Source organism: Equus quagga, chromosome 5, assembly GCF_021613505.1.
Source record: "Equus quagga isolate Etosha38 chromosome 5, UCLA_HA_Equagga_1.0, whole genome shotgun sequence".
Lineage (NCBI taxonomy): Eukaryota > Metazoa > Chordata > Mammalia > Perissodactyla > Equidae > Equus > Equus quagga.
Genome location: NC_060271.1, coordinates 132,542,184 through 132,557,094, shown reverse-complemented (window position 1 = coordinate 132,557,094; position 14,911 = coordinate 132,542,184). Strand labels below are relative to the sequence as shown.

The following is a 14,911-nucleotide window of genomic DNA, read 5'->3' as shown; positions in this document are numbered from 1 at the left end:
TACAACATGGATGAACTTAAGGACATTATGCTAAGTGAAATCAGCCAGTCACAAAAAGACAAATACTGGGACAGGCCTGGTGGCATAGTGGTTAAGTTTGTGCACTCCACTTCAGTGGCCCAGGGTTTGGATGCCGGGTGTGGACCTACACACCACTCATTAGGCCATGCTGTGACGGCATCCCACATACAAAATAGAGGAAGATTGGCAAGATGTTAGCTCAGGGACAATCTTCCTCAGGCAAAAAGAGGAAGATTGGCAACAGATGTTAGCTCAGAGCCAATCTTCCTCACCAAAAAAAAGACAAATACTGTATGATTCCACTTATATGAAGTACCTAGAGTAGTCAAATTCATAGAAACAGAAAGTACGATGGTGGTCACCAGGGGCTGGGGGAAGGGGAAATGGAAAGTTGTTGTTTAAAGGGTATGGAGCTTCACATCTGAAAATGTTCTGGAGATATTTCACAACAACACGAATTACTTAACACTACTGAACACCACTGAACTGTATACAACTAAAAATAGTTAAGATGGTAAATTTTATGTGTTTTTTCCCACAATAAAAAAATCATAAATAAAATTCTTTACATGTCTACACACACAGATACGTATATGTACACACATATACACACACATACATATGTATATAACTAAATCATTCCTCATTCATCTTATCTACTGACAAAAAATTACACTATATTGAAAATATATACTTTTAAGAAGCAGGAATATTTTTCTTAAGTTTTATAAAACAAATATATACTTTGCCACTTAAAAAACTCACATAAAAAGTTTATTAGTCCCTAAAATGTTGCAGCCTGGCTGCTGCTGATGAAATAAGATCAACATCTTATTTACCTGTATTGTTGAACAGACATATCTAAGTTAATGAAAATGGTAAATATATACTTCCTTGTCTTATTAAACAGAACACATGACCTATTTAACTGTCTCTTAAAGACGTAGGGTCTTTAAAATCCCAAGGTATGTGGAATAAACAACTCGGGAAGACAGTTTCGCTCCATTAAAGAAAACATTTCAGAAAGTTCTAATTTTCTCTGGTTAGTCTATTTATAGGAAGATTGGATCTAGAAGCTCTCTAAAACTTCTTAGAAACACTTTAGACTTTAGTAATCAAATTTCTTGAATATTGATTATTTCATCTGGAAAAATAACTCAATCCTACATCCCAACTCAATATTCAATCATTTATAAAAAAGTTGAAACGTATTCCAAAAATATGGAATCTGAAGTACTTTTAGCTATAAGAAATTACCACCAAAGGTAATATTACCGAGGGCGAGAACTATATATTTCTTACTTACTCACCTTTATCCTTAGCACAGTACCTTATACATAGTAAGTAGTCAACAAATATTTGTGAAAAGAATTTAATTTTAGAAACTTGATCTTACCTCATTTCTCTCATCTACATCTTTGCATTTTTCAAGAAGAGCTTTCAGAGCAGGAATGTTTTCTTCTTCTACATAATTTATTACACTCTGTGATATCAGAACTGACATTTTCACAGACAGCTGTAATTAGCTTTATTCCAATACCTGTTAAAACCAGATTAGATAAAATACACATAATTTGTGATTAGAAAAAAACTAAATTACTACTAACTATATTATCATTCTTAACCTTAACCTTGTACAAATGCACCTCCACCGGCAGCAGTGAAAACAAGGCCCCAGAGCTCAGCAGTCAAATGCCCATCTCTCTCTTCCCAAGACGCACCTGAACCCCAAACTCCAGATCCATGCCCCGAAGCCTCCTCCACATCACCACCATAAACGAAAGAAGGTGCTCCACTGCTCCTCCCGCTGTCTTCCCCACTCCAGCCAATGGCAGCTCCAGCTCCACTCTTCCACGGCCAAAGCCTTGGAATTATCCATGACTTATCTCGTCCACTTACACTCTACATTCAGTTTATTAGCAAATCCTTTTGATTCTACCTATAAAATATATTTCATATCTGATTACTACTCACCATCTCATCACAATACCCTGGCCCAAGCCACTGCGACTCCTCACCTAAATCCTAACTGCTCTTCCTACTTCCATTCTGCCTTCCCCCGAGTCTGTCCTCCACGAGGCAACCACAGTGATCTTTTGAAACATAAGTTGGACCAGAGCTTCTTAAACCATAACATGCATCAGAATCACCTGGACAGCTTGTAAAACACAGATGCCTGGAGCCTCCCCTCAGAGATTCTGACAGCAGGTCTGCGTGCAGGCCCTAAGTCTGCGTCTTTAACAAGCTCCTGGGCACTGCGGCTGGAAGACCAGCGCCTTGCGCAGTACTGAGTCAGAGTACAGCCTTCCTTGCTCGGAGCTCTCCAACGGCTTCTCAAAGCACTCAAGGTAAAATGAGATGTTTATCTTGGCCTACATGACTCTAAGTGACAAGGTTACTCCTCTGACCTAAGCTCCTACTACTCCCCCTCACCCACTTCACTGCCTGAACACGCCCAGCACTGCGCCACCTCAGGACCTCTGCACTAGCTTTGCTGTCTGCCTAAATTTCAGCACCGCCCCCCCCCCCCCCCCCACGCACATGGGTCACTCCCTCACTTCCTCAGTCACCTTACGAGGAAAGTCTAACCTGACCATGTCAACCTCACACACGCACGCACAGCGGTCCCCGCACTCTCACCTCCTCACCCCGCTTTATGTTCTCCATGGTGCTCGCCACCACTGAAATACAACATATTGTGCGTTTCTTGTCCATCTACCACAACTAGAAAGTAAGTTCCAAAAGAGAAGGAACTTTGTGTAATTCAATTGGACATCCAAATGAAATAAACAAACAAACCTTAACTCATACCTTGCACCAAATACACACACTAATCCAAAACTGACCTAAATGTAATATCTAAAAGCACAAACTTCTAGAAGAAAGCATGGACTATTTTGGACTAAGCAAAGATTCCTCTGATATAACACTAAAAGCATGGTCCTTAAAAAAAGAAAACTGATAAATGAGAGTTGATCAAAATTAAAAATTTTTGTTCTGTTAAGAGAATAAAACTGCTTGGGACCGGTGACTCCTTTTTCCTTACATCTTCCCCACTCTTGAACAGGAAGGTCTATAGCTGATGATCCTACGCCTGTTCACTCGTTGTACTTTATAGTACATAACATTTTCTTGCGTTTCATAGGTTCAGAGACGGATAGGAATCATGCCTCAGAATGGACTATACATAGAGCGTCACTCATATCTGATTTAGATGATGAGATTTGGAATTTTTGAGCTGACAAGATTCAAATGAGATTTTGGACTTTGAGTTGATGCAGTAATGAGCTGAGACTTTGGGGGGCCTTGGGATGGGGTGAATGTGTTCTGCATGTGGAATGGAAGTCAATCTTTGGGAGCCAGAAGACAGAAATTATTGCACTGTATTATTCCATTTATATGACATTCTAGAAAAGGAAAACTGTATGGACATAAAACAGATAAGAGATCGTCAGGGAGTAAGGTGGTGGAAGGAGATGAACACAGCAGGGTACAAGAGAATTTGGGGAGGTCACGGACTGTTCTATATCCCGACTGTGGTGGTGCTTACACAATTATACACCTGTGTCAAACTCAAAACCAGACACTAAAAAGGATGAATTATATGGTAGGTAAATTGTACCTCAATAATGCCTTACTTTCAAAAATCCTCAAAAAAAATTATTTGATCTGGTAACTTCACTTTCAGGAATCAATTATAAAACACAAGAAACATGGACAAAGATTTTAAATATAGCAGAATTTTATTCATAAAAACAAAAAGCTTAGAGATGAGGGGTTACATAAATTATGATACGTTCACACAGTAGACTAACACACAGTCATCAAAAGGTTTCCAAAAATGTATTGACAGAAAAATGCTTGTTAGTAGGAGAAAAAATTAACTAAGAAAAAACTAGGTATACAGAGTCTCAACTATTTAAAATATACACATTTTTAAATACTGAAATGAAACAGATCAAATGGTGATGGCATTAATGTAATTTTTATTTTCTTTAGAAACTTTACTTCCTAATTTTCTAGAATGTGATACTTTTTTTTAAAAAGATTTTATTTTTTTCCTTTTTCTCCCCAAAGCTCCCCAGTATATAGTTATATATTCTTCGGTGTGGGTCCTTCTAGTTGTGGCATGTGGGACGCTGCCTCAGCGTGGTTTGATGAGCAGTGCCATGTCTGCACCCAGGATTCGAGCCAACGAAACATTGGGCCGCCTGCAGCGGAGCGCGCGAACTTAACCACTAGGCCATGGGGCCAGCCCCTAGAATGTAATACTTTTATCATTGGAATCCAGTAAGAGATTTTTATTAATAGTCACCACCAACATCCAGCACCTTCACTTGTTCCCACTTCTTACAGGATCAAGTCTCAGACCTCATTAAGGCATCCAGGATCTGGCTCCACCTACCATGCTTGTCTCTTTCACCAGCCCCACCCCATCCTACAGCCCAGCGGAGCTGAAGCACTCAAAGTTGCCCCCACCTGCCATGCTGCTCCCCACAGCTGCATTTTCTCCCTTTGTTTCGAACACCTCCCTCATATCCACTCTACCAAAGCATCAACTGCTCTTTCCAGAGTACAACAATTACCATTTTCTGTCCAATTTACCTCCTAACATCTGAGATGAGCCAACCCCACTCTCAGTGCCTTAGTTTCAGGCCTTCACCATCTACACTAATCAAAACTCCTAAGGGTTCAAGAGACAAATTTAAACTATCTTAAGCAAAACAGAAAATTTACTTTATGAATGCTAGTTTATTTCCCATAACCAAATGTAGGAAAGGTGGATGCCACTGGACCTCAAATGCCAGCAGAATTTTTATTCTCTATTGGCTTACTCTACTTTCATTACAGACCAAATTCTTCTGTACAAGTGGGAATCTGGCTGCCAACAGCTATCTAGCCCCAAATCTGGTTTCTAAAACCAGAGAAAGCGGACTGTTCTTTGTTCCCAAATCCAAAAGTCCCAGAAAAGGGCTGATTGTCCAGCCTGTGTCAGGTGCCAACCCAGAACTAATCAACTATAGTCACAGGGTTGGCAGGGGGTTACAAGGTCACATAGTATTGGCACTGTTTCCAGAAAAGAGGAAACTGTTGTGATCTAGACACCTGTCCTAAAAACATCTCTTGCACCATCTCTCACCTGGATCAACGTGGCAGTTGCCCAACTTGTGTCTCCTCCCTCCTGTTTTTCCCCCCTCCAATCCAGTTGCCACACTGAAGCAAGAGTGAACACTGCTCTTAAAATCCTTCCATTAGTTCCCCACAAATTCCTGCTTGGAGAACAGATGACGATGGCTTTATCACTCACAAGTTATTCAAGGAACTGAAGTCCTTAAGCCTTTTAAAGCCATTGTAAAGATCCAATTCTACAATTCCAATGAAAAGCTTTGTTTTGTGGAAAGCAGTGAGGACTCATAAACTCAATTTTAGATTCTGATAGTGAAGGCATGCAGATCCTTCATAATCTGGCCCCATCCTACCATTCCAACCTCATCTCTTTCTCCCCTGCCCAGCCCCATCCCTCCCACCCTCCACCCAAACCCACTTAACCAACTCATATCCTCACTTTCAGCACCAGCCAGACTTATCTATTTGCAGCTCCCGGGCTGCCCTGTGCTTTCTTCTTTCCAGGCCTTTGCACTTACTGCCCCCTGAGCTTAGAAAGCCCATCCCCCACACATATGCCTGGACAGCTTCTATTCATCCTCGAGAACGTGGCTCTAACATTATCTTTTCCTGGAAGCCTTCATTAACTGGCTGTTTAAGCTGGGCCAGTGCCTCTGCTCTGGGACTCCTCGACACCCTGTGCATGCATCTAAACTTAGACTGCTCATACCATACTCAACTTTCCACCTTATTTATTCTTGTCCACATCTCCCCTAAACTACAAGTTCTTGAGGCAGGATCCACCTTACGTCTAGCACAATGCCTACATAATAGGGGCTGAGAAAGAGAAAAGCAGCCCCTGACCATCAGGAACAGGCCTGGAATGCACAGCTTGACCTTGATGTTCTCATGTGAACGTAAACAATTCAAAGAACACCAAAAACAAATCACTCTGTGACCATGATGTCAAGACAAAAACAAGACCACTTGGGAATCATATCTGAACACAGACAAAAACCACGAACATTCTCCAACCTTCAGTTTCGATGCTATATCTTCAAAAGGGCTTTCTTAAAGTGCAGTTTAATGTAGTGGTTGAAAGTATGGACCCTAGAAACAGATAGTCTTGGTTTGACTCCTGACTTCACTGCTTAATATTTTATCACCTTGGACTAGTTTCTTGACCTTGTCTCTAAGTTTCACCATCTTTAACTAACTGCATAGTTACAGCAAAGGGCTTAAAATAGTGCTTAACACATACAGACTCAATAACTAATAGCTATTTTACATAAAAGAATATTAACATATCTTAGCTACCCTTTCTTAGTGGATTCCCCTAACCTGGACTATTCTCTACCATAGGAGCCTTTTTGTTTCCTTCATAGGATCCTTTTTTATTTCCCCTCACAGCACTTTTCTAAACTTCAAATTTTTACCTTTTTAATCACAGTCTTTCCCACTAGGATATAAGCTTTATAAGAGAAAGGACTATTGTCTTTTGTTTTATACCAAATATCCAATTCCTAGCCCAATTCCTGGCCCACAGAGACACTATATTTCTTGAATGAATGGGCATCATTATAATCTATTGTCCACAGTATTTTTTGTCTAATGGGAATATAAGGTTGTATGTTCTTCTGCACAATTAGCAAGAAAATTAATATCTTGTCAATTATTTTTGTAAATGGCAAAAAGAGTCAATAGCAAGCTAGAAAAAAATCTTTACGCCACAGTAAGCTCATTTTTAGAACTTGCAAGCAAATTTAATAGCCTAACAGAATTTTTTTGGTATATTCAAAATGCTTTCACCAAAAGGCCAAATGGTTAGTAGATGCACTCTATAAGTTTTCTCCCATTACAAACTACACCAAAGCAACAATAGTGACCCAACACTTACTAATTTTTGTATCCTCCAGAAATGACACAATGCATTCCTGACTGTGGCCTCTCTCATGGTCTTTCTAACTCCAGCCTCCTTTTCTCCTCCTTTCCTTTAAGTCTCTAGCAACACTGACCCTAAAATGCAGTTCCTAGAGCCCTCCCTGGTGTTGACACCTGGGATTAGGTGGCAGTCCTTGCCACCTCCACAACCTTTTCTCCGTACAAAAGCCAGAGTGATCCACCTAAACCACTGTCTTATTATGACCATCCTGTGCTCAAAACATCCTCTCACGCAAAAATAAAACCCCAAATCCTTACTGTGGCCTACAAAGCGCTGCTGGATCTGTTCCCCCTTCTCCACCTCCCTGAGCTCGTCTCCTACCACTCTCTTTCTCCTTCATTTTGCTTGGGCCACGCAGGGTTTCCATTCAGACGTCACCTGATCAGAGCTTCCCTGACCACTGAGTATAAAAAAGCCATCACCTCCTCTCTTATTCCCCATTCATAATCGCGCCTATTCTTCCATATGGCACTCAGCATCACTCAATATACCATTTGTTAATGTTTTTCTCTGCCTCCCTGTTCTCCACCTCACTTCAAAAACGTAGCTCAGTGAGAGTGGGGACTATCTCTGTTTTGTTTGCTGCTCAATCTCCAGCACGTAGAACAGCCTGGCACACAGTAGATACCCAATATTTACGAATGAGTGAGCATGCCTATACTGATCCAACTACCTAGAATACTTGACCCAGCTTTAACTTTCTAATGAACCAAAACATTCCTTCAAAACCCAGCTCAGGGGTCACCTCCTCTGGGACCTCCTTCTCCCTTCTTCCCCTTGATTCTCTCCTGCCCTGTCCTGGACAGTTTCATCTGGCACACCTATGCAGTCACGTGCTACCTAACAACATTTCAGTCAATGACAGCCCACATATGCAATGGTGGTCCCATAAGATTAGCGCCACAGAGCCTAGGTGTGTAGTAGGCTGTACCATCTAGGTTTGTGTAAGTGCACTCTATGATGTTCGCACAAGGATGAAATCGCCTAACAATGCGTTTCTCAGAACGTATCCCCACTGTTAAGTGACACATGACTGTACTTCATGCATAATTTCAATATAATGTTTTTATTAATTTACTATGAAATCCTTGAAAAGATCACATCCTAGTCATCTTTTCATCCTCAGCAACCAAGTAAGGGCTTGGTACATCAACAATAAATGGTTATGGAATTAACAGGAATATAATTACATATGCTGTGTGCAACCTAAATTTTAATTTTGCATTTGGAGAATCTGGGTAAGGAATAAGAGAGAGTTCTTTGTACTACTCTTACAAGTCTTCTATGAGTTTGCAATTACTTTAAAATAAAAATTTTAAACACACACACACAAATGTGTGACAAAGCCCTTATTTGGATCAAATATTTTCCTCACTACAACATCACATAAGACTGGAATGAGCACAGTAAAGTAGCTATGGACAGAGACCTCAATTGTTAAAGAAAACAAAGACTGAAAATCTTAGATTTTCAAATCCTGTTACCTCTCTCTCCCAATCCATTATGTGGATTGTATGTGTACCATCTTTAGATACACAAAACAGAAAATAGTTATCACTCCTATAGATAGTGACTAAGATTAAGACTTTAGATTTAGATTCTTTTAGACTCAGATTAAGCAGAAAAGGTTAACAGTAAAAAAAAAAAATCTTATAAATTGAAGCTGGTTTGCTTTAAGTTACCCAAAAGATATCCCTTAAACTAATCTATTAAGGAAAGGTAATCTATTCTTATCATATAATTCAGAGAAAATGGATACAATTCTACACAGCTATAATTCAATGACGGTTCAATCTAATAACAGTTTATTGGCAGTCTATAATTTTCAAGGCACTGTGCTATGGGTTATGACTGCCAAGTTGAATAAGACATTATTCCTGCCCTACGGAGGCTCAGGTCTCTTTAAAGTACTAGCGGGGGAAGGGGGTGGTTGAGGGAAGAGGGAAATGGCTGAAATAAAATTGGCAAAATATTGTTCATTGCTGTTGGAGCTGGGGGATGGGCACATGAGGGCTGATTATATCATTCTCTGCTTTGTGTATTTAGTGGGTAAATACTATAGCAGACTTTGCTGATCATCAACATTCTACGCCTTGAATTCTGGTCATCTCCACATTCATTCATCCTTTCCTTCTTTATTGTTTCTTAATCTCAGGAACTTCACAAGTCTTACCTTCACAAATTCAGAAGCACCTAAAACAGTTTCTTGTGCATACTAAAGATCTGATAAATGTTTCCTGAACTGAATTTGATAAGTCACATTACATTTATTAATTTAACTGGAGAAAAGTCTGCCACAGCTGATAGTTATAAAATGACTCCCATCAGCCAGGCTTCTCACAAGATAAATCACGCGTTTGATCTGGACCTGCCTAGTAAATCTGATTATGTCCCTCGAAGGCTTCACTTCTGATTAGCCCCGCTTTCCCTCTTAAATGAATCCTTTAAACAAGTTCTATTCCACGCATCTTGAAACAAAAACCCTCAACCCACATCCCATCCTCCTGTCATTATCCCCTTCACCCTCACAACAACCAGGCTCTTCTTCCCCACTCCCAGCCCCAGCTTGCCACACACTTTTGCCCAGCCAATCTCTAGACCACCTTCAGGTCTCTCTTTAAATGTCAGCTGCCCAGTGATGCTTACCCCACCACCCACTCCAGACCAGCTTAGGGCCTCCTCCTCTGCCCCACCCTACTCTTCCTCCTCCTCCTCTCCTGGTTCTTCCAACAGCCCCCTTCCTTAAAGCTGGGCTGCACTTTACTGCAGTGGCAGTGTTCCCAGGCAGGAAACATGTCTGCTTTGGTCACTGCTGCTTCCGTAGTGCCTGACACATTTCCAGGAACACAGGAGAGGTTCAACAGACATTAGGTGAATGAAGAAAGCCCAGGGGGCAAGATCTCATCTGCCAATATTTCCAGGGCAGCATCACGTGCAAGTCCCATGCCAGCCTCTGGTGGATTTCTATCAAGCCTTCAAAAAGCTTACTGTTCACCAGGAGACATAAGAGAACTTCATCACAAAAATAGCATTTACATGTCACTTTACAGTTTATGAGACGCTTTTATATCTATGATCTTCTTTGATTTTCCAGTAATCTTAAGTAAACAGTATCTCTCACTTTACAGATGAGAAAACAGGTTTCATATATAAGTAACTTGCCTAACATGATTCAAAAAGCAAATGTTGCAGCAACCAGATAAATCAATGCTATAAGTCAAGGTGGAATAGTGCTAGAGAAACCCACAGTACTATGAGAGTTCCAAACAGAAGTTACTACTCCTGCTGGGATATCATGGAAGGATCATTTTGTGTTGATCCTTGAGGAATGGGTCCAGTAGGTGGGAAATGAACAAAGGGCATATCAGGGAAAAGGAACAGCATGAAAACAGATGGAGAGTGTTGACTGAGTGACTATGTAGTGTACAACCAGGAAACAATGAACAGCATGGATGCACTGTTTAAGTAAAAAGTGAGAGTTTAGACTGGAAACTGAGGTTGGTTAGATCTGTAGCCTCTTCAAGGATAAGGGTGTCTCTCCTTCATTCTTATATCCCCAGAACCTGTTACAGGCAGGTCTAGAGCAAGTAGAAACAGCAGAGATAACCGTCAAATTGAATACGCTGCATAGGTATACTAAAGATGCCTCTTCCGTAGGACTTTGCCCACAGCTCCTGTCACCCTCAACAGCCATGTTCTCTACCACCAGCCATAACCAGGGATGGACATACGATCTGTGACATGTGACTGCCCAAAGAAATACGCTAGGCCAATCAGATTCCTCTCTCTAGAACTGGTAATTAGGAACCAGAGAACAGTCATTATGGGCCTTGCACAAATGACAGTTTTGAGACAGCCAGTCAGCAGAGAGGGAACCCAACAGATATGAACAGAGATGAAGACTCCTCCTAAGTAAGAAAACAAATGTGGTCGCTGAGAGATGCAGAAGGTGGAGCCGCCCGGATCCTGATTCTTATTCAGTCCTATAAATCTCAATTTCCTTAAGGTAAAAGAGTAAGTCTTTGTTCCTTGCCTTTTAAACAGCCCTAACAAACATAGCAGCAGAGAAACTGACAGTTCTTGAGCAAACGCAGGAAGAGAGGGATGGCACATTCACATGATCCTAGGAAAATTAATCTCCCAGCAGTGTATGCGGTCCAAGCCAGAAAAACCCAAAGAATCAGAACCCTGGATACGAGTCAGGGAATCACCAAAACAGACAGCCCACAGTATAGAGGACAGCTGGTGGGGACAGAAAAGAAATGAGAGAGATGAACCTGAACTATATAAAATCTCCCATATTTGACCCTTTGATCTACCAAAATATCCAGAAGAGAAATTCTGGATGTAGAAATAAAAGAAACTATGTGACTGACTGGAGATGAAAAGAACAGGTCAAACGTGACTAGAGGCCAAGCAAGGTGACAGGAGGATGGTGCCGCCATCGACAAAAAAAGGGAAGTCAGGACTTTTCTCTGCATGGTTATCGCCCCCTCCCTCCTCAACACCCCTGCTGGGTGAATGAGGCCCTGGCTGCTGCGGCCGGCTGAATTTGAGGTGCTGCAAAAAAACCAAGTTGGAGAATCCACCCAATATTTGGAAAAACAGATGTGGAAATCATTCACACAGAGTGTAGAACAAAGATTCTCAAACGTGTGTACATCAGAGTTACTTGGGAGGCTTGTCAATACACGTATCCCTTGGCTTCTCCCCTAGAGAATCCTATTCAGTAGGTCTGGGGTGGGCCCAGTAACTGACATACAAACAAGCACCCCAAACTGATTCCGATGGAAGCGTCCATGCTGGTAAAGCTGGAGAACAAAGAACACACCTCGCTGCAGCATTTCTCAACCTTGGCTCTGCATCAGATGCCCTACAGCGCTTTAAAAAATGTTCGAGGTCTCATCCTCAGGTTGTCAAAGTGCAGGCAGTGACAAAACCTATCAGAATCACCCGAAGGGGTGATTCCTGAGCCACACCCCAGGCCAGCTGAATGGGCATCTGAGGGAAAGGCTAAGAAAGCTACATTTTTAACCAGCGCCCCCAGCGGCTGGCAGAGATGGCTCCATAAACAGTTACTAACAACAAAATGATTCTCATTGGTTTAAACCTTTCCATATGTCAAAACAACTCGAAAGAAAATTAATCCCACCTTGCTGGCTGACAAAGAAATCGTTCCCCTATAAAAACATCATGGAAGCGTCGTAACCAATGGCTTGCTGATATCCGCCAGCATTTAAAGGCCCGCACAGGACAATGGAGCGATGGAGCCCACCAGGAAAGCAAAGGGAGAAAGCCACACACCTCGCCCCCGGACGCCCCGGGGAAGAACGCTCGAACGCCGGCCTTCGCGGCACCGGCCCACGGGGCCCTCGAGGCGGTGCGGGGGCCGGCGGCCGCTCGCGAAAGGACAACGACTGTTTGCCTAACAGGCCCCGCCAGCCCCGAGGCGCCTCTCGGCCCCGGGGAGCCGGACCCCCGGGGCAGCACGGCCGAGGCCTATCCTGCGGTCCAGCAAGCGCAGAGGCCCCGGAAAGCCGGCCCCGCAGCCCCGGCCTCGCCCCCTCCCCGCCGGGCCTCGCCCTGCCTCCGCCCCGCGACCCCGCAAAGCCGACCCCCACACTGACCGTCTCACAGGCTGCCCGAGGACGGCGTCCACCGCCCGGGCGCAAAGGGCCCGCTCTGCCGCAGGCGCTGTCAGAGGACGGGCAGGGCAGAGACGCCGGCGTTCTGCGACTCGCCCGCACCACGCCCGGCGGCCATTTTCCTCCGTCTCCCAGAACTGACAGGTCATGTGACCCCTGCGGAGGGGCGGGGCGTCCTGTGGCCACGCCCACTGGCGGGCACTGGGAGCCCGAGGGAGGCGGGGCTGGAGGGAGCTGCGGGCTGGCAGGGGCAGGTGCCTGGGAAGCAAGTTGACCCGCCCTGCTGCCCTCCGCGCGTTCCCTCTGGCCTCTAAGTAGGTGTATTTTTGACAAGCGCCCCAGGCGATGTTTTCTTCATTGTCAGTGTCACTCTTCTTATTACGGTTAGTTTGTAAACCCTATTCGCCATTGTATCAAAGCTTATGCAGAGAAATAAACCACAATTATAACTTCAGAAGACATTACAAATACATCGCAAAGGCCAGCTGAATCTCCTTCCTCCCGAACCCGGAAGCGAGGCCTCTGCCTTTTCTGAACGTCTGTGGCATCTATATTCCTGGTGCAGAGAGCCCGACCCCTGGCTTCCTCACTCCCCTCTCTGCAGCCCTGGCAGTCTGGCCTCCACCTCTATCTCTGCAAAAGGGACCTCTGTCTTGCCCGTAGCCAAATGCGATTGACAGCTTTCCCTTCTCACCCATTTCGTGCACAACGCCTTCCTGGAAATGTGCCCCTCCCTGGGCTTCTGTGACTCTAATTCTCCTAGTTTTCCTACCATTTCTCTGGCTGCTTCTCTCAGATTCTACCTCCCTTAAATTGGTTGATGTTTCCAGAGTTCAGCCCAAAGCTGGACTCATCACCCTCCCCTACCCAATGTGATCCTCCTCCTGTTTTGCTACTGTCTGGGGACCTGGCTCCTGCCCCCAACCAGGGAGACAGGAATTGGGAAGTCATACAACTCCTCCTCCCCTCCCCAAGGTCATCCAATCAGTCGCCTGACTGTGGCCACTGTCATCACTCCTGATGTTTCAAGGCTTCAGAAACTCTTCACCAGGAATATACCGAAGGCCCCAACTACTCTCCCTTCCTCTGCTGGTGCCCTACTGTTTCTCCAGGAGATTGGAGAGTGTGTTACTTCTTTGATTAAACTGCTCAGTAGCCTTCCATTTCCATAGAACAAATTGCCGAATAGGACTTAGGAGGCTCCTCAGAAGCTGGCCCCTGCCAGAGTTCTCATCATTGCTCTGTGCACTACTCTCTTCCCATCCTGCTCCCACGCCCAGGCTGGCAAGTATTTACAGTTCCTGGAACATTGGGCCATGCTCTTTCTCATCTTCATTCTTTTCCAAAGTGTTGTTCCCTCGCCTGGACATTCTTCCCTGCCTTTTGTCCAACTGATTCCAACAGATGAATTCTATTTGTCTTGTAAGATACAGCTTAAGCAGTCCCCTCTTTTGTGTGGCTTCCTGGATGACCTCAGAGTTCGTCATTCCATCTTCTGTATTCACTTTCTTACTCCACAGCACCTAGGACACAGTCAGTACTCAAAAGTATATATTAAAGCGTATTTAACCTGTTGATTTATCTTTCCTCTGCTATAAGGTTCATTCCATCTTTATTCCACAACAACTCCCCTCACCCTGTTTGGAACAGTGTCTGGCCTTGGTGAGCTTTTAAGAAACCACGTAGTTTATGACTCCATCATATGCTTTGGGGCACTCTCTCATTGTATCATGTGTGTCACACCCACATCTGATGGAGCCATACTCCCTGGCTTTTTCCATGTGTTGTCAGATTGATCCATTGGGAGAAGCTCTTCAGTGGTTCTTAACCTTGACACATCAGAACCATCTGTGGAACTTTTTGAAAATCAAGACTTGCCACTTGGAGATTTTAAAATGTCTCCCTCACTGATTCCAATGAAACACCGTTCTCAGACTTGGGTTTTGGTCCCTTTGGGTCCAAATCAGTGATTTCAAATATGAACCTCCCTTTTTAATGCCAAATAATTTTTTGGAGACCTACCCAGGATAGTTGGTGGCCTTTTAGTAACCACAGTTGTGAAAGCAACATGGTAATTGGAATTTGTGGTTTCATAGGGATCTGTAGCCCCAGAATGGAAACCTGTGTTCAAAACATAATGAACTGTCTGGATAGTCAGCAAGGCAGTTGACAGGTTTTCTTGAGTTTGTGGACACAA

General features: G+C 43.6%; 1 protein-coding gene across 8 annotated transcripts in view; it reads right to left on the bottom strand.

Moving 5' to 3' along the window:
- KIDINS220 (kinase D interacting substrate 220) overlaps positions 1–12,831 on the bottom strand; it is a 111,253-nt gene extending 98,422 nt beyond the window's left edge. For all 8 annotated transcript variants that reach the window (XM_046660113.1, XM_046660116.1, XM_046660118.1 and 5 more), the window contains exons 1-2: positions 12,697–12,831; positions 1,418–1,561 (exon numbers count right to left, since the gene is read on the bottom strand). In XM_046660113.1, the coding sequence (XP_046516069.1) occupies positions 1,418–1,525 (108 nt within the window). In that variant the 5' untranslated portion in view covers positions 1,526–1,561; positions 12,697–12,831. The remainder of the gene's footprint in view (positions 1–1,417; positions 1,562–12,696) is intronic.
- Positions 12,832–14,911: the final 2,080 nt, after the last annotated feature.